Source organism: Eptatretus burgeri, chromosome 4 (genome assembly GCF_056783735.1).
Source record: "Eptatretus burgeri isolate ZD-2024b chromosome 4, Ebu_testis_v1, whole genome shotgun sequence".
Taxonomy (NCBI): domain Eukaryota; kingdom Metazoa; phylum Chordata; class Myxini; order Myxiniformes; family Myxinidae; genus Eptatretus; species Eptatretus burgeri.
This window is the reverse complement of record NC_140964.1, coordinates 71207496-71227611: the sequence shown is the minus strand read 5'-3', so window position 1 is coordinate 71227611 and position 20116 is coordinate 71207496. Positions and strand designations below refer to the sequence as shown.

The window sequence follows — 20116 nt, the reverse complement described above, 5'->3', positions numbered from 1 at the left end:
GATAGTTCAGCTGGGGGGACAGAGTTCCGTGGTGTACCTGGCCGCATCATGCGGCTTGCCGACCTGCCCCTGTGGAGCCCGGGATTCTTGGTGGGGAAGTCGGACGCTCAGACCACCAGCCCGCACGTGAGACCCGTCCAATCAGGGCATACAGTGACGTCTGCTTCATCGAGCTCTGCCCCGGAAGGGGGCTCTGTTGTTGCTTTTCATTCGTTCTGAGCAGGTTCGAGAGAGATGTCAGCAGAGGAGCGCGTTGGTTGGGTGCATCGCATGTTGGAGCTGGGGACGGAATCCAGTTGACTCAAGAAGGAGTCTATCTCTCTGTGGTGCAACGAATAGCGCATTGGACTTCTGGTGGAAGCAGCAATTCGAAGATTGCGGGTTTGAGTCCTGCCGGCCTCCGCGGACACGAGCCCCACGTGTGACTGTGGGCCGGGCTGCATGCCCATTGGCACGTACCCCACTGAACTGTGACCCCCAGCTCGTCTCTCCTTCTCTGGCAGTGGGTGTCTTTTCAATAAAACATATGTGTGCATGTGAGTGTGTGGGCCCGTCTTTTAAGTAGAACTGAATATGTGTTATTCCACCATTGTAAATATTCCTTGTATTGTTGTGGAGCCGGGTATCGGCTGCGAGCATGACCGCTAGGTGGAGCAGTAGGGTCGACTCTGCCGAACACCTGGAATCTAGATCGTACCTTTTGGAAAACTCCGAGGGTATGGGTCCCTTAGCGGACCGTGAATCGTCAATAATTCCACCACGTGGTACAGGGTTATTTGCCAATCTTCAAAATACCAAGTGATCCACATGGCAAACTACTGAGTATTCACACCCTCGACGGCACTCGTACGAGTCGAGCTGTTAGCATGCCCGACCCATGCGCAACCCCCAGCGGATGGTTGCCGAAGTCCCGTCGGTCCAAATGTACATTTACAGCGGCAACACCGCAACAGCCTTGATAATTCACCAACACACGCCATGCTAAGCCAATGGAAGAAATAAAAACGAGCTAATACATTTAACAAATGGGAAATTTATTCACAGTAATCAGAAAAACGAGGGAAGCACGTAAGGGCAGAGTTATCACAACTAATGGAGAATGCAAATTTACACACACAGGCACTTAACCAATTCCTACTTAAAGACGGGCCCACACACAGACGCACACCCAAAACAAACGGACCCAAAGTGGTCTTTATTAACCCTTCAGCTCAGAGGGAAGTCGAGCTGGGGGACGAGAAAATGCTGGCTACCTGGCCGCGGAAGCACGGCTCAACATCCATACCTTCCCGGAGCACCAGCCGGCCAAGAAGGAACCAGGACAGCCAGACGCAGACCACACCAGCCACAAGACGAGCCGAGAACCAGAGCACACCAGCGACGAGATGCCTTTCGCCCAGCCTCGAGAGATGAGTTTTGAACGGGCGCGAAGTCTTTCTGCAATTCTTCCAGACAAGGGGATGAGTCCATCTTGGACATGCATTTTGGGAAATAACCATCTGAGGACCTAAATGTTTGTATGCATTCATCGGATCTGATTCTGAAATCCATCAAAAAATATGTAATATGTAAAATATGTAATAACAAAATAACAAAGAAAAAACGAAATAAAACAAAATATGGATATATATATACACATTGTTGTGGGCCGGGGTTTGGGTGAGAAGACCATTGGGGGGGTACAACCACTACCTCGGCTCCCACCAGACTCCCCGGAATTGTAGACCGTTGCACACGGACAATTCCGTGACACGGTGGGGCGCTAACCGACCGTGGACACCAATAACTCAACCGCTTTACCTAGGGTCCTCCCGTCTATGGTTAACTGGGTTAGCTAATTAATCACGTTATTTAATTACCGGGGAACACGCCCGCGGTACGCCTTGTCCGAACCGGATCACTTTTCTGGATCGGATGCAGCCAAGCAACACTGAAAAGGACGTACCGGCTAAAAGGATCGGATCATTGGGAATAAAGTCCCGGCTAAGCTTGGATTGGGACCATGCTGGATCAACAAAATAAAAGACAAAAACGAGCAGTGACCATTCCTCATCATAAGTTATTAACAATCAGGTGAGGAATGGTATGTGGTACAATCAATAGATTTATTGGGGTGTGCAAGTAGAGATAGGGAAGAAAGGTGTGGTGCGACAATAAACAAGCAACTTACAAAAGGGGACACAGAGCAGACTTAACCCAAAAATAATAACAATAATAATAATAATCTTCTGCAGTCTTTCCTTTGGACAGGCGCCAGGACACACGCACACCCCGATGAAGAGGAAGTATTGCAGCAAGACAGGAGAGGAGTTGAGGCTATGGTCTCTCTGTACCTTCGTATAATTGATTGCCCAAATGCGCCACAAATATGTTTGGGGGGAATGCTCCATGGTATGGTACCCCCCTAACAGCTGGGACGTCGTCTCTTGCTCCGGGGAGCGGGGGGGCTCGAGTCGAGACCATCGCGTAAAGGAGGGGCTTGAGTTGGGAGGGTGGAGTCCAGAACGAGTGGCCGGAGTGGGAGGCGGGACCACCAGGTGGGTGGGTGGAGTTAGCGTCGTGTGGGCAGATAAGAAAAGAGGAGGCAGAGTCCAGGCGATAACATATGGAGTTGAAGTACAGCTTGAGAGGGAGGCGAGGCAGGGCACACACACACACACAGAGAGAGAGAGAGAGAGAGAGAGAGAGAGAGAGAGAGAGAGAGAGAGAGAGAGAGAGAGAGAGAGAGAGAGAGAGAGAGAGAGAGAGAGAGAGAGAAAGAGGGAGAGAGAGAGAGAGAGAGAGAGAGAGAGAGAGAGAGAGAGAGAGAGAGAGATATCGAAGTCTCCGTTCGGACCTGTATCGGCCCTGCGGCCCTGGCGGGGTCCACCCTGAAGCGCCGTGTCGTCACCCGAATTGGGCGCTCTGATTTGCCCTGGCCCGGCCGCGATGGCTGCAAGCAGCTCCATTCCATTTCCAACAAGGTGGCCCCACGCGGTGGAATCGTCTCGCTCCAAACTAACGACACGACATGAATCGCCCACACCGAACTCCGCATCATGAACTGCCCTGCAAGAACCCCCGGGCCGTGCCCTGACGACCGGCCGGGGGCGGTGTCGGTCCCACATGCCTGCCAGGGCACCCAGACTAGTGCTGGTCAATGTGCCTGCTCCGTGTGCACCAGGGTGGCCCGAGCTGTACAACATTCCTCCACCCAATCGCAGCTTCGCTGGCCGTGGAGGCGAGAAGGTAAGATATTATAGCAAACCCGTGCACAGACAGTAAGATGTGTCCATTCGTGCCCTGCTCTGTACGATAATAAAGGGTCGCGAGCGGCGCACGGGTCTTCCTTCGAGCACGTTCCATGCAGAGTGCGTGGATCCGCCATTATGCACGTGGCCAGCGCTCGCGTTCGCCCGATTCTGCTATCATGTGTGCGGGGTGAAACCCAATTGATGTAATTAGTCCAGAAATGGGTTGAAAAGTACGTGCCGCCCATATCATGCTCAACGTGGCGTGGTTGTTATTTTACTATTATCGGCCTCTGACGATGTAGCTATTGGCACCAAGCTACTCACCACGCTCTTGCCGGTATCAGGTCATTTGCTTCTGTGTTGTGCAAAACACCATCCGTACAGCCATGGAAGAGATATTCATTTGTCTGCCTTTTCAATGCAAATAGCAATCTCCCCCCAGATCATTGGAAGCTTGAGTCGATAATCTGGAGCTGCCGAGCATATTGTATAACTCGCTGCAAAAGTTGGGTTGAGGGATCGCTTGAGGACGGGAGCTCTGCACTGTTAATGCACGTGCGATGCCCTTATTGCGAGGGCATTGTGGTTTCCCCACATCCGTGCTGCACATGCTAGCCTCCACGAGGACCCAAATTCAGATTTATCTCAGAAATAAGTAGAAAAGAAGAGTAGGAATGAAGTCAGTGATGTAAACAAACCTACCTATGAGATCCTCACAATGCACGTCCCGTTGTCCCACTAGACAAAAGGGAAGGGACTATCTACACATGTATTAATGGATTAACTGTCATGGGACCACTGCATGTTGGATGCATGCGGTTCTGAGAACCGCAACAATATACACACACGTCGAAACATGCGCTTGTGACGGGCACTCCACCGTTCTCCATTGGACAGAGTCCTACACAAAAGCTTCACCCCCAATCCAGAGACCTCGGCACGGTGACTGTCAAAAAGACAGAGATTACATGGTCAACATCAGTTAAACATAAAACGGAGCCACCAATCTGGATTTCAAACTGATCAGAGTCCACCAAGAGTCCAAAGGCAACTTTGAAAGAGCTCCAGGCCTTAATTGCAAAGACTGGTCACTGTGTGCATGTGACAACAATATCACAAGCACTCCACAATTCTGGCCTGTATGGTAGGGTGGCAAGAAGGAAACCATTACTCAAAAAAGCCCACCTTGAGTCTCATTTGAGGTATGCAAAAAAACACTGGAGATTCGAGGCCATATGGCAAAACATTTTGTGGTCTGATGAAACCAAGATGCAACTTTTTGGCCTAAATGCAAAATGTTAGGTTTGGCACAAACCCAACACTGCACACCACCCAAAGAATACCATAATTACTGTGAAGCATAGTGGTGGCAGCATCATGTTATGGGGATGTTTCTCAGCAGGAACTGAAGCACTTGAAAGGATAGAAGGGAAAATGGATGGAGCAAAATACAGAAAAATCCGAGAAAAACCTGCTGCCCTCTGCAAGAAAGCTGAAATTGGGATGGAAGTTCACCGTTCAGCATGACAACGACCTGAAGCAGACAGCCAAAGTTACACTGGAGTGGGTAACGAGAAAAAAGATGAATGTCCTTGAGTTGCCCAGTTAGAGCCCCGTACTAAATACAATTAAACAATCTGTTGCATGACTTGGAGATTGCTGTCCATCAATGCTCCCCATGCAACTTGAACAGTTTTGTACAAAAGAATGTGTAAATATTGCCCAATCAAGGAGTGCAAAGTTGGGAGAGACCTTTCCCTGCAGACTCACAGCTGTAATTGCTGTCAAAGGTGCTTCCACCAAGTATTAACTCGGGGGGGGGGGGGGGGTGGACACTTAATCAATCAAGATATTCTAGTTTTGTATTTTTAATTAACTTTCTGAAATTTGTGGAATTTGTTTTTCACTTGGAAGTAGTGGGTTACGATGCATAAATAAAGGTGGAAAAGTCCGATTTCATGCAACTTGATTTCAGGCTATAAGGCACCAAAAGGTGATAATTTTGAAAGGGGGTGTAGACTTTCCATGGGAATTGTATAGAGGTGTGAGTGTGTCGGGGGTTGGCGTGTGGGGGTGGTGTGTGTGGGGAGGGGGGTTGGTGTGTGTGTGTGGGGGGGGGGAGCATTGGTGTATGTGTGGGGGGGGGTGTTGGTGTGTGGTAGCAGGGAGGGGAGGTTGGTTGTTATCTCCATATGTGGTTTTCAGAAGGTGGAATGGAGCACTCACAGGTCTCAAATATCCAGCTCCGTGTGTGCGTTCAGTGCACATGTGTGTTCAAATTGCTGTTGTTGGCTGAAATCTCCACACATGGGTTGGTTTCAGAAAGTGGAACGGAGACCTACGAGGTCACAAAGTATCCACATATATTTTGTCGTGTGTCTGTATGTGTGCAGATATATATACACAAATATACACACTGGAGGGGCAACCCGGTGGTGCCCCAAGTGGGGGCAGGGATGGGGTCGTGAGCGTATACCAGGCACTGCCCAGCTGGGTGAGCTGTTCATGGCAGTAGTTTTGGGGCATGCTGGACATTGAGAAGCTATGGAGGTGTTGGCCTCTTGGTGGTTACCCTTTGCATGCGGGCTGGCGGCAGTTATGCCTGACCCCACATACCAGCATACACTTTATAGCAGTGTTTGGTGGCCTTAAAACGGATGTCTCGGCTAACATGTAGTTTAATATCTTCCGGAGACTCTGTTGTACCTACACCCAAAATTTGGGGCCTCTTGGTGCTACGGTTCTGCCGTGAAACAATACCGCACAAACACTAGAAGTTACAAATAAGATTTCAAGGTTTTCAATGCAAAGCATGTGCCAGAGCCCCTACATAGTTATTTTTTCCCAGGCAGCACTGGGTACCCCACCCAAGCTGGGTCACCTGATCAATATCCAGTTATTTGGACTTTGGTAAACCACCAAAAAGATTGATATTCAAAGCTGAAGCAAAAATTAACCTGAGTGCGTACTCTGGCAATGATGAACCAAATGGCCTCATTTTCTTGATTGATGGACGTAGAAATGCACATCAGTCTCCATAGAGAAACACATAATTGCCTTTCAGGGGGAGAGCGGTTGTACCCTTGACCTGACCCTCGGTACCCTCAGCAAGTATGCAAAATTTGGTGGAGATTACCCAAGCCTTTTTTTCCTTTGATTTTCAGACCGACACAAACAAACAGACAGATAATTTCCTTGTGGGGGTGGGGGCAGCTTAAAGCCTTGCCCAAATTCTGAAGTACCGATACCCAAAATTTAAGGCCTCTACGCACGAGGTTTCGGCAGTGAAAGAATAATGTACAAACTCAGAATCAAACACTTGAAAATATTTCGAAGATTAAACGAACAAATGAGCTCTCAGATGCAATCTGTGAAAAACATAGAACCGCCCATTGCCCATTACTGCATCAGCTGCTACACTGCAAACAGATACACAAGTCCACATGGCAATTTGGCAGAATCACCAGGCCAATTTTGCAAAGCAAATCAACCAAACATTATCCATCTCTTCAATGAAATATCACACAGCATCTCTTCTGTGGCCCAACTCCAGCTATAGAATGTTCAGCACTCGTAGTTACAACGAGCAGCAGTTGGATGTCGATGGCAAATAAAATTTGGTTGGTGAGGATAAGCTTGAGGAAAGAAAAAGGGAGATGAGAGCAGGGATTCCAGGAGCAATACACTGCAGCATCATAGTCTCAACAAAGGATATCTATGATCTTGAGAGCACAGCAATGATAAAGAATTTGGTGCGATATCAAAATATTCCCCAACTGTGAAGATTACTGTAACCACGCCGATTTTAAGAAGGTGATGTGGAATGGTCAGACAGCAAATTTCTCTGAAGCATATCCTGTGTTATTTTCTGAAGATGATTTTCACAGTCTTCCCGATTTTCAGTGTCCACGGGGATGTCCATTCCTGCTTGAAATTGCTCCTTGGCCTTCTCCTCCGATTTCAGTTTCCACAGAAGAAACCTTCCAAAGAAGAGATGAGTCCTCTGTTTCTCTTCTGGTTGGAGTGACTCATCTTGGAGCAAGTGTTCATACAGCTTCCTGGCAGAATTGTGATCACTCCGCCTTTCCCACAAAGCCCTCGCGAGATCCAACTTGCAGCGTAAATGATATTCATTTAACAAAAGTCTTTTTTCAAAAGCCTCAACAGCCTTGGAGAGAATCTGATTGAGCTCAGTGGATTCAAAAGCTCTGTAATGACGAGGTAAACATCTTTTCTTCAACTTGTACTTCTCAAAGTAGATACTCCCAATGGTATGTTGAATGGTAGCAGAAGTTGGGGCCAACCTGAGAGCATTTTGTAGGATTTTTAAGGATGTGTCCATGCTCTCTGTTGTTCTTTGTCTTCTGAAAAACATGCCTGCATACTTCAGTACCGTTGGATGTCCAGGAGATTTTTCCATTGCTTCAGTAATATAACTAAACGCCTCTTCATTTTCCTCTCTTGCTTGTAAGCGCAGCGCTAACAGGACCATTGCAATTGTGTTTTGAGGGTCCAGATCCAGAACCTTTTTTAAAAGCTTTTCCCCTTCAAGAACTTCCATTTTATGGCACTGTGTCCTTTCATGTATCCACTCGTTCCGTGATTTCACAATGGCAAGGCCGAAGATCCAGTCAATGTTATCTTTATCCCCCTGTAATGCAATGCGAAAGCTCTCTATAGCTGCTGGGTATGCCTCCCCACGACACTTGGACAAACTCCAGCCCTTTTCTGCGAACACCTCTGTTAATTCCACCATGCTGCTTGTTCCGCCGACTTTGACACAAATATCGCTTACCTGACACGCATAGCTTTTAGCTTTGTCATGGTCATCTTGCCTGTAGTATAGCCAAGCAAAGTTAGCACAAGTGACCACAGAGTAACGTTCATGATCATCCCCATGTTCTTTCTTTGCATTCTGTAGAGCATCTTCAAGATTTTTGAATGCCTGGGTACTATCCCTGTTCTCCACTTCATTTATGAATGCTAGAAAATTTCTTCCACCCACTTGCCAACTTCCAGGATTGTTCTGGAGGTGAAACTCAACCTTTTCCATGATGTTAGTGACAACTTTCACGAATTTGTCCAAGCCCCAAGTGAAATGGCATTCCATTGATAAAAGCTGCTTTTCCAAGTCATGCTGGGATTCATCACCACCTGCAATTCACGTTACAAGAAGAATCAAGTCAACTTTTTGAACATCGTGAAACCTCACAATCATAACTCTGCGATATTCCCCCTCACTTATTTTGTTTGTTAATTTTTTTGAGCAACATTCTGAACTTTAGTTTTTTTGCTAATCCTTTTTACAATTATGTTACCAAAATAAAATAAAATACACTAAACTAACAAAAAAAGGAGTGTCATAGAACACCTTACTCCACACAGTCTTGAGAAAAAGGACATGGGAAGGGTCTTTTGAACTCTTGCTTTGTGTTTCTGAGCACAATTTATAGTTGCTTCGAGGATCAATTTTGTCTGGATCACTGTATTCCCCAATGTTGAGAGCACCAGCAGCACATTTGATTTGGTGAGATGGTGTAAAATGGCATAATATTTTGTTCAAGTATTGCTGAATGGAAGGTTTTTTTTGATGTGCCAAAAGGCGATTTGTGTTCTACATTGTTCAAAAAGTTTTAAAGGCTGTAGAAAAACAAACAAACAAACTTTATTCAGAACATTACCACAGTTGATGCACTGCCGGCTCGTCTTGGGTGCAATCGCTCGGCCATATGCTATTAGACGAATAAACCGGCTGTAATGAGAGATTCTCATTAAAGTTGTTCGCACGCCGAAAACCAAAGTAAACATCTGTTTGGCATTCCCAGTCGATGGTGTACAGACTCTGAGGACAATCTGTTGCTAAATTGGGGATTGTGCAGGTGACGTATTTGACCTCGCATACACCTGGTGGTCCACCATGACATCAGGAATTGACGGGTGAAACTTTTTCATCTCTTTCAATCAATCCCCTTCACCCTCACCTGTTTAAACACCATTTATCTCTCTCCAAACTCAAATACTTAGTTTTCCAAAACTATATCGGGTATAAATACACACTTGTGAGGTTAGACATGGCAATAGACATGAAATGAATTTTTAAGCAAGTCTCTCCATTAACCTACCATTATCTGAGTATTTCGTTGCTGCCATGGTTGTTCACAAGAAGATCCAATTCCGTGTGTGATTGGAGAATGTTTGTTTCCTGGGTTTATGGGCAAATAAAAAGCCATCACAGGTAAGGAAATATGGAAAAACATACATGTCCTGTGTATTCGTGCAAAACAAAAGATCACAACAGAGAACATTTTGAAATGAAGAAGGAAATTACTGTGATGAGGCCAAATTTTAAAAATATGTGATTATGTTCAAAGGATATTATTTTTTTTTAAACTGACCTGAGCGTAAAACAAAGGAAAACAATGGCAATCTTTGAGAGATACAAAATAATCTTTACCATCTGTAAATGATATGCAAATACATAGCCAGGTTTACTTCACCCTTTACAGTAAAGGAAAGCATGCTTCATAATGTAGCAACCCACATCCTACCCCCTCCCCCCGCCCCACCCTCCAATCATGATAACAGTCAAAGTTATCTTCCACTCCAAGTTGGAACTCGGAGGCTAGCAAATTACAAACCGAGCAATCCTTCCATCCATAATCCTTTTCAGCAACTGAGCAATCTTTTCATCTGACATTGCAACACTTTGTATGCGGAGTTAATGAGCAACCAATCTGTTACTATCCCAAAGAAGGATGGAGGCCCCCAATGTCAGATATGAGATCAGTGCTGTCTCTCTGGACACATCTCAAGCTTTCAATGCAGTCTGACATCCCACCTTGCTCTCCAAACTGTCTGCCGAAGGAAGCCAAGGTCAGCTCCACTGTTGGATTACAGACTTCCTCTACTCTCAGAGCCAACATGTGGCTCTCAACGGAATCCTTTCTTCTCTTCTCTCTCTATCAAGGCGAGAGTTCCCCAAGGCAGTGTTGTCGGCCCAGTCTTATTCCTAATCTTCACCAATGATCTCAATGACTCTCTGGTAAGTCCTCTTTATCGCTTGCTGAGGACTCCATTCCTACCGTGACATTCCTCATCCTTCTGACATGTACATCCAACATCCAACAGCTTGGTGGACAAGGTGAACATTTATGAGTTGTGCTGGCAGGACTGGGACACTGGGTGACGGAAACAACTCAACACAGGAATCGGAGTTGGGCACTGTATTTAATGGTGAACTTCCTTATTAACCTCCGCCATCGAAGATCGGAGGTTACTGTTTTCACGCCTTTATGTTTGTTTGTTTGTCTGTTTGTTTGTGAACAGTATTACGGAAAAACTCCTCGACGGATTTCGACGAAACTTGGTGGGCGGGGGGGTTAGATATGGTCCAAGGATCATGCCATTAGATTTTGGACTTTGTCCCCCCCCCCAACAAAAAAATTGTTAGAGAATTTTTTTTTTGCATTTCTACATGTTTTAAGTGATTTCCAACCCCCCCAAATAAATTGTTACCCCCCCCCAAAAAATAGAGAATTTTTTTTTTTTTGCATTTCTACATGTTTTAAGTGATTTCCAAATCATGTCCCCCCACCCCCCAAAAAATTGTTTGAGAAATAGAATTTTTTTTTGCATTTCTACATGTTTTGAGTGATTTCCAACCCCCCCACAAAAAATTGTCACCCCCCACAAAAAAAATTGTTAGAGAATTTTTTTTTTGGCATTTCTACATATTTTAAGTGATTTCCACCCCCCCCCCCAAAAAAATTGTTTGAGAAATAGAAACTTTTTTTTTGCATTTCTACATGTTTTAAGTGATTTCCAACCCCGCCAAAAAAATTGTTTGAGAAAAAAATTTTTTACAACTTTTTTTCAACAAAATTTCGATTTTTTTTTTGCATTTCTACATGTTTTAAATGATTTCCAACCCCCCCCCCCAAATAAATTGTTAACCCCCCCACCCCCAAAAACAAGAGAATTTTTTTTTGCATTTCTACATGTTTTAAGTGATTTCTAACCCCCCCCAAAAAAAATTGTTTGAGAAATTGAATTTTTTTTTGCATTTCTACATATTTTAAGTGATTTCCAACCCCCCCCCAAAAAAATTGTTTGAGAAATAGAAACTTTTTTTTTGCATTTCTACATGTTTTAAGTGATTTCCAACCCCGCCAAAAGAATTGTTTGAGAAAAAAAAATTTTACAACTTTTTTTTCAACAAAATTTCGATTTTTTTTTTGCATTTTTACATGTTTTAAGTGATTTCCAACCCCCCCCCCCCCACAAAAGAAAAATGTTGGAGAAAAGAACTATAACTCTCAGCACTGTTGACATCATATTTAATGAATTAGATATAAGGTTCACTTGAGTGACCCAGCAGTATTGGCGGCGGAGGTTTTGCACTCTCCCGAGTGCTCCCCCTCTAGTTGGTATCTGTTTTAACAATGCAACTCCTTGAGCCTCTTTTGTTTGCTTCACCTTTCTCTTTGAGCCAATCTCTTTGAGACCTCAGTTCCGCCAATCCATTTTTTTAACTGGCTGTTAATTCTCAAAGAAACTGCCATCTGACCAATGATGTTGCAAGTTATTTGCATATTGGAACACGAGTTTATAAAATGTTTTTTTTTGCTTACATATTTGCGATAGTTTCGTCTATTCATTTACTTGAATTGGTAGAAAATAGCGCTCCATAATTTTTGAACGACCCCATGTTGGGATTAAACAATCCGTGACCGTGTGACCAATCAGCTCGTTATGATATAACCGTGGCATAGGCTGACATGGATGAGAGGTGTCAAGTTAATCTTTCAATATCACAGTGCGGTAAATATGCATTTCCCAATCGTGCTGTTTATGTTTTAAGAGTGTTTTAAATGCACGTTTCCTAATTGACCCGTTCCAGGATTTTGTCGCAGGTTGTGACCAAAGTGGGGTAATTCTTGTTATTTAATCATTGCATTATCAAACATTGTCTGGTTTCACAACTCAGAGACTCGACGGTCACGCAGCACTCGAGCGTCGAGAACCCCGCAACAGTACAAAGCCGAAACCTGCACTGAAACACCCCGAACGGTAACTCGTCACTGGAAACATAATATTATAGTGGTGAATCTGGGAAGGAACATTTTAACAGCAAGTGTATTTTTATCTGGGGCCCTCATTGAGCTCAGGGCCCTGGGCATGGGCCCTGCATGCCTGTGCATCAATCTGCCCCTGGCAACAGCCTCATCCCTCCCCTCAGACATTGACAAAATTACAAACTGGTCAAATACTTGGAATGTGTCTCAATCCTGAGAAATCCCACACACTCACTCTTTCTCTCACTCTCCAAAAGAACATTCAGCAAACCCTTCCACTTCCTTTCTCAACAACCCTCTCAAAGAGGTTCACTCACTCAAACTCTTGGGTACCACCCTCAGCCATGATCACTCTTGGGCATGCCCCAAGCTTCAAAGTTGGCATCCAAAGGAGGAGGCCAACTGGGCATCTTCTGTCATGCAAAATCCTTCCTTGGCACACCTGACTCCTATCCACCTGCAAGACTTTCATCAGCAGCTTGATGGAGTGCTGCTCTCCCTTTCAGGCTGGCTCCCCTGCCTCACATCTTGCTCAACTTGGTGCCATGGAAACCAAGGCTTTGAGGATCATGGGAATCTGCTCTCCCATCTGGGCTGGCTCCCCTGCCTCACATCTTGCTCAACTTGGCGCCATGGAAAACAAGGCTTTGAAGATCATTGGAATCTCTCGCGATAAAGCCGAGTATATGGGCCTATCACTTCACCATCGCCGACAGGTCGGTGGTCCTATCTTCTTCCTCATCATTTCTGGTGTTGCACCCTCTGCTCTCTCAATGCATTGTCCCCCACCCCTCAGGTATCTGCAGGATGCACAATGTCCAGCAGCAACCCGCACCTAGTGAAACTGCCTAAATCCAGAACCACTGCGTACCTCCACTCATTTATTCCTCTTTTTCCCACCTGTGGAACAAACTTCCATAGTCTCTTCAATCTCATTCTCCCCACCCCATCCCCAGGCTTCAAGGAAGCTGTTCACCACCATCTTAGATTATTCCCAAACCAAAACCATTCATGATTGTTTCTCCTCTTGTTCACTCAACCAATCACCCATCCAAAAATTTTGCGAATGTAACCATCTTGTCTACCCCTCGAGTTCTCGCATACCCCTCATTGTTCACTGCATTCCTTGTTTGTCCATCTCCATCTAATGTTGGTGTTTCCCTTTCTCCTGTTGTTCCCTTTGTTATGCTGTATCCTGATTTGTTCTTTGTCGTAGCTCTTCCAAGAGCCTTGAGCATGTATAAAATAAATAAATACAACCAATTGCGTTCCCTGATCCTGTGTCAAACCGTGCTCGACCACAAAGCTTCTGAGATTAGCCTCACCACTGAACTGTCATGCTGTATTTATTTGGGGGAGGGAAGGAGAATGGTATAACTCACATTCAGACATCAGGATGATGCATATGCATGAGTGGTAGTGCACTTGCCTTTTAGCTGTCTAGTCTGGGTTTGAATCCCAGCCCAGCTGAGGGATCAATGAGTGTGCCGTCCTTTGGATGGAGGTGAAACTGATCCCGTCTCTCAGCATTAGTTGGTGGATGTTACATCAAGATCCCACAGTGTTCTTTGCGAAGTGTGGGCGAGCTATCACCGAGACCCTGAATAAATAACAAATTAACAATCATATCAACATCAGTTCAAATTCAGACTTCCAGAATGTTGCTGTCTGATGTTCATTGAAGACTTGGGCCAAAAACTTTCACCGGTCAACCCCATTGAAATGTGGAATTAGTTGCACCCCTAAAAGCAGTAGTTGTGTTTACATGGGGAACTTTGGGATCGAGCTGTGGCCAGATCAACCACAGTTGTGTTCCTTGCATTTAACTGCACTAACTGATGACATTTTATCAATGAAAACGTAACGAATGTAAACTGATCTGGATCAAACTGAGCTTCAACAATCAGGAAAACAAAATTTCCTGCTACATTTTTAATCCACTATAAATGGATGAGGGGTGTGTGTGTGTGTATATATGTGTATGTGTATGTATATGTGTATATATATGTATATGTATATGTATATGTATATGTATATGTATATGTATATGTATATGTATATGTATATGTATATGTATATGTATATGTATATGTATATGTATATGTATGTGTGTGTGTGTGTGTGTGTGTGTGTGTGTGTGTGTGTGTGTGTGTGTGTGTGTGTGTGTGTGTGTGTGTGTGTGTGTGTGTGTGTGTGTGTGTGTGTGTGTGTGTGTGTGTGTGTGTGTGTGTGTGTGTGTGTGTGTGTGTGTGTGTGTGTGTGTATATATGTTACACTGAAATGATTTAGCCAAAAAATTGGCAGATGTAATTTAACCTGAATAAGTGGAAGATATTGGGGATGGGGAAGAACAATGAAAATAGAGATTACAGGATGCAAGGGGTAATTTTGGAGCGTGTCACACAGGAGAAGGATCTTGGGGTGGTAATAGGTATGGGAGGTAAGCAAGCAGCACAATGCCAGTCAGCTATAGGTAAAGCAAATGGGGTTTTAAATGTATTCAGAAAGTGATCATTTATAAATCAAAAGAGGTAGTGTTAACATTGTGCAGGAATTTATTGAGGGCCACATCTAGAATATTGTGTGCAGTTTTGGTCACCACAACTTAGGAAGGACATATATGTCATAGAGAGGGTTCAGCGCACGGTAACTAGATCGATTCCGAGCCGAGCTGGATGATGATAAATTGGTACGCGTTGATGTGGCACTGGCATGATGGGCTGTGTGATGTACTGAATAGAAGATGCTTAGCAGGCAGACACGAGCGGGGGAACAGTCGAGCCGGGCTGTGTTGCACAAGCGCGAGCGCGGGCGTACTTTGCCCGCGGCTCTCCTTTATTACGTACTCCGCACACTCACGAGCCGGGCGACTCCAGCATTACGACAACGCCTCAGGCGGCGCGCACACCTTATATCCCTTGCAGACCTGATGACCACGCCGACCCCTCCTCCCATCATCATGCCCATCATGCATCATCATCATGCCCCGCCCTGCATGCCCGCAGGCTACACCACACTCCTCCCTCCTAAAACTATGATTATTAAATGATCACCATCATAATAAGCATAAACAACACGAAGGACTTCGGTATAATAGTCGACAAGGCACAAAAAATGAAAACAGCGAAGTATAACAGCACACCACATCATATAATGCGTGAAAGCGAGTTAATGGAGCTGCCACGGCCAGATTCCGAAGACACAGCACCTCCCAAACTCTGGCCGCGTTACCGATATGAAGCAGCAAGGCGAAAAGCACAGCAGCCCTACACAGCGGAAACGCCCCCAGGCGGCTCATGCTGACATGGCCCTCGGCGAGGCCGTGGCAATCTCCCGAGCAAACCTCCCCCGGCACCATCAAACGCCTCCGGCCCACTCCCCCCAGGCAGACCCGACGTAGATAAACATTCCGAGGCCGGAAGCCCGCTGTCTGGAAGCCGTGGCGCCAGCGCCAGATTTGATCGACATTGGCTGGGGGCGCTGAACAGCGCCGCTGGCTGTACGCACTTAATGCTCCAAAACAACCCACGCACCACAATCAGTTGAGACGCCAACGCCCGTCTAAACGGCCTTGAGCGAACACAGAGAGCTGCGCTCGCAACCAGAGGTGGAGGCAACGCCGACCAGCGCACCAGTCTTGGTTCCGAGTCGATCTCCGAGACCCACACGGCAGTTAGACGGTAGCAATTCCATTTAAACCACACTTCAATCATAGGCTCGTTATAAATCACTACGAACATCATTCGAACCATTGCAAACTCATTTTTCCGTACAGCGCGTTCTTTTGATAAAATCCCAGCACATGACAAAGCAACTACCCGCGGCCCGGGACAACGGAAGGCCAACCCAACCTTTTTATTCGCCACCACCGCTCCCAAAGCCACCACATCACATTGATCATAATACAAATCCCATTGATTGATCACCGCCAAACCCACTCTCACACGGGAACTGCTGGCATTTATTTCAACAACGTTAAACTGCATCACTAGAGCAAGGAAAAACACATATGCAATGAACAGCAACCCACAACCCACATCACGAGTCCGTCTCTTGGTTGTCGACTCGATGTTGTGACTCGCGACTTCCTTTAACGCCCCGGGCTCACCGCAACCTGTCGCAGCTGCCCGAACAACACCGGCGCGCATTGCCTCACGAACGCTGCCGAAACGCGGGAACTCATCGCGAGAGCTGATACGGCTCTCGCCGCTCCCGAACCGTACATCACCGCCGCAGGCAGCACCGAACGGCCGCTCCCGTTGCATCGACGCGGCCCCCGCCGCCAGAGCCTCGCCCTCGGTACTCGACGAAGGCATCGAAGAGAGCACTGGCACACCTGGAGGTACGAACCGGAGATCCAGCCCGAGGTGCGCCAGCCAGTCCCGACCCAAAAGGGCGGGCCCCTCCCCTCGCACCACGAACACCGAGAGCCGGGCGCGTCGACCTCGGTAGCGCACTGAGACGTCGGCCCTCGCAAGCGGTGCAATCGCTTCACCGGTGTACGTGTACAGCGACAAGGCCGTCTTGACCAGGCGAACACCGCGAAGACCATGAGCCGCCTGCTAACCCATGACCGACACCGCAACCCCGGTATCCCATCCTCGTCGCCAACTGTGATGTACTGAATAGAAGATGCTTAGCAGGCAGACACGAGCGGGGGAACAGTCGAGCCGGGCTGTGTTGCACAAGCGCGAGCGCGGGCGTACTTTGCCCGCGGCTCTCCTTTATTACGTACTCAACACACTCACGAGCCGGGCGACTCCAGCATTACTACAACGCCTCAGGCGGCGCGCACACCTTATATCCCTTGCAGACCCGATGACCACGCCGACCCCTCCTCCCATCATCATGCCCATCATGCATCATCATCATGCCCCGCCCTGCATGCCCGCAGGTGACACCACAGGCTGAATGGCTTCCTCCTGCATTACATTTCCTTGCGTGTATCGTCATGACCTCCTGAGTTGATTTGGCTAATGAACTAAAACGAATCCAGAAGAATTCCCATGTTTTCAACGCTTGCCATGTTAAGGTGTGTGCAGCAGCTTAACAGGTCCTTCCACGGCATGGCATTCCAATCACAAAATACCAAAAAGAATTATCACAATGTCACAACGCACATATTAATTAATATGACTAATATAAGAAGAATAGGAGTGTAATTTGGCAACAAAAGTAATGAACGTACAATCCCCAAGTCACTCTACCCTGGATATGCTGCTTCTGCTCTCCCAACAATGGATGGAGGTCCTTAATGCCAGACAGGAAATCTGAGCCATATCCCTGGACATATCACGTGCTTTTGACATGGTCTGGCACCCTGCCCTGCTCACCAAACTCTCTTCCCATGGTATCCAACGCCATCTCCATTCATGGCTCGCAGACTTCCTCTCCTGTTGCAGTCAATGTGTGGCCGTAAATGGAGTTCTTTCATCCCCTCTTCCTGTCCAGGATGGAGTTCCTCAAGGTAGCGTTCTGGGCCCTGTTCTTTTTCTGGTTTTCATCAATGATCTCTCCGACCCTCTGGAAATTCCTCTTTGCTGATGACTCCACTCTCTGCCGTACCATCGGTCATCCCTCAGACCGACAAGCAGCAGCTTCTTCGCTCGCTGCAGATGTGGATAAAATCACAAACTGGTCCAACACATGGAACATGTCTTACAATCCGGACAAATCTCACACTCTCACCATGTCTCTCCGAAAGGACCATTTAGAACCCCACTCCCCCTCCCCCATCCACTTTCTCAACAATCCTCTGGAAAAAGTCCTTTCTTTCAAGCTTCTGGGTCTCACCATCTGCCATAATCTTTCCTGGGAAAGCCACATTTCCAACCTCGCCTCCAAACCCAGTCGCCGACTGGGAATCCTCCGTCGTGCAAAGTCCTACCTCGGCCCACCTGAGCTCCTGACCACTAACAAAGGTTTTGTCCGCAGCCTGATGGAGTAATCCTCTCCCCTCTGGGCTGGTGCTTCTGCCTCCCACCTTTCTCGACCTCACGCTGTGGAAACCAAGGCATTTCGGATCATTGGCATCTCCGCGTGATGAGGCTGAGTCTTTGGGCCTCTCACTCAATCACCGCAGGTTGGTTGGTGGTCTTTCTGTGTTCTACCGTCTCCTCTCCAGCCTCGCCCCCCCCTGCTCTCTCTGCGATTTGTCCCCACCACATTTCCGCAGGACGCTCAACGTCCGCCAACAACCCCGTTCTGGTAAAACTACCAAAATCACGAATCACTGCTCACCTTCCCTCTTTTATTCCTCTTTATTCTCGCCTTTGGAAAAAAACTCCACACACTCTATTCAATCCCATCCTTCCCTCCAGGTTTTCAAAACAGCTGTTCACCACCACCTCTTATCATCCCCCATCTAAATCCTCGATCTTTTCTACCCCCGTTAATCCACCCAAGCCCACCTCCTTCAAATTCCCTGCTTTCCTTCCTGAAAGTCCCTGTAATGTCCATCTTCAATTCCCCATGTTCCCCTTCCCATCCCTCTCCCTTCCACAGATCTCCTAATGTCTCTGTTCCCCACCGTTTTGTCCTTCCCAGTCCCTCCCCTCTTCTCTCATGCCCCCCCCTACCCCTTGCTGTGCGTCGTGCGTTTGCTCTCTTACGAGCCTCGACAAGGGAAACAAAAATAAATAATAAATAAATAAATAAATAAATAAAATCCCCACTCTGACCGAAGGACATCTGCCATTGCTCAAGCAGTAGGGCAGGGGGAGAAACAACAAAGCTGTGAAGACCAATGAAAACTTGGTCCAACGGGCCCACGAGTCAACACCAAGTTTCGTTTCCTTGTAAGGAACTTCAACACAGGTGGAAGCCATTTGTCCCATGAGAGTTTGTGCTCGTATTGCTAACCCATGGTTGTTTGTCCGTGCGTTTTCCTTTTAAACAGTGAACATCAAACAAGAAAGCAGCACAGACCATTGTTCACCAGTTTTCTGTGACTCCGCCCGGGTTCGAACGTTCGAACCACCAACCTCCCAGACCCAGAGTGGACGCTCGAACCGTCACACCCCCCGCGTCTCAAACACAATCCTTCAGAGTGTTTCACGAAGAGAAGGCGAGTTATCACCGGCACCATCAACTAATTACAACGTAGGCAATGGCAAACTACCCGGCATAACATAACCCTACCGGAACACTGCACTGGCATCACGGACTCTCCGTCTTGAGTTCGGCACAATGAGGATGATTATGACAAACACGAATCATTGGTAAAGTAACACCAAACCGTCCTCACCTGCGTGGAGGCTGTTCGTACAATAAACACTTTTAAACGAACCGATTTAGCTGAGAGAGCAGTCAGATCTCCGTCAATATGCGGATACCGATGGTCCGTCATCCTGTGACGCTGTTTCTCGGAAGGGGATTCCCCAACGGGAATCTCCTCCCTCCTCCAAGAAATCGTTTCACAATCCGAGACATGACTTGTCCCGCAATGTCTGAGGACGAGAATGAGTCAGTTCTGTACTTGTTGAACAGACACCACCCGGTCAGGTTCAGCTGCGATCAGGTTTATTAGGAAGAGAGCAAACAGCCCTGAGACAAGATGTGGACCACACAGCCCACACGACGTGGACCACACAACCCACACGATGTGGACCACACAACCCACACGATGTGGACCACACAACCCATACGACGTGGACCACACAACCCACACGACGTGGACCACACAACCCACACGATGTGGACCACACAACCCATACGACGTGGACCACACAGCCCACACGACGTGGACCACACAACCCATACGACGTGGACCACACAACCCATACGACGTGGACCACACAACCCATACGA

At 47.0% G+C, this 20116-nt stretch overlaps 2 protein-coding genes across 3 annotated transcripts in view; both read right to left on the bottom strand.

Moving 5' to 3' along the window:
* LOC147028315 (protein IFIT1 homolog B-like) overlaps positions 1-1551 on the bottom strand; it is a 40853-nt gene extending 39302 nt beyond the window's left edge. Inside the window, exon 1 of the mRNA XM_085878600.1 lies at positions 1286-1551. Coding sequence (XP_085734726.1) covers positions 1286-1551 — 266 coding nt within the window. The remainder of the gene's footprint in view (positions 1-1285) is intronic.
* LOC147028314 (protein IFIT1 homolog B-like) overlaps positions 1-19712 on the bottom strand; it is a 19896-nt gene extending 184 nt beyond the window's left edge. The window contains exons 1-4 of one of the 2 annotated variants that reach the window (XM_085878609.1): positions 19554-19710; positions 13737-13907; positions 9356-9435; positions 1-8387 (exon numbers count right to left, since the gene is read on the bottom strand). The exon at positions 1-8387 is cut by the window's left edge and continues 184 nt beyond it. In XM_085878609.1, the coding sequence (XP_085734735.1) occupies positions 7039-8387; positions 9356-9383 (1377 nt within the window). In that variant the 5' untranslated portion in view covers positions 9384-9435; positions 13737-13907; positions 19554-19710 and the 3' untranslated portion in view covers positions 1-7038. Of the gene's footprint in view, positions 8388-9355; positions 9436-13736; positions 13908-19553 lie in introns of both variants that reach the window. The other variant, XM_085878610.1, reaches the window with a different exon arrangement.
* Between the last annotated feature and the right edge of the window lie 404 nt (positions 19713-20116).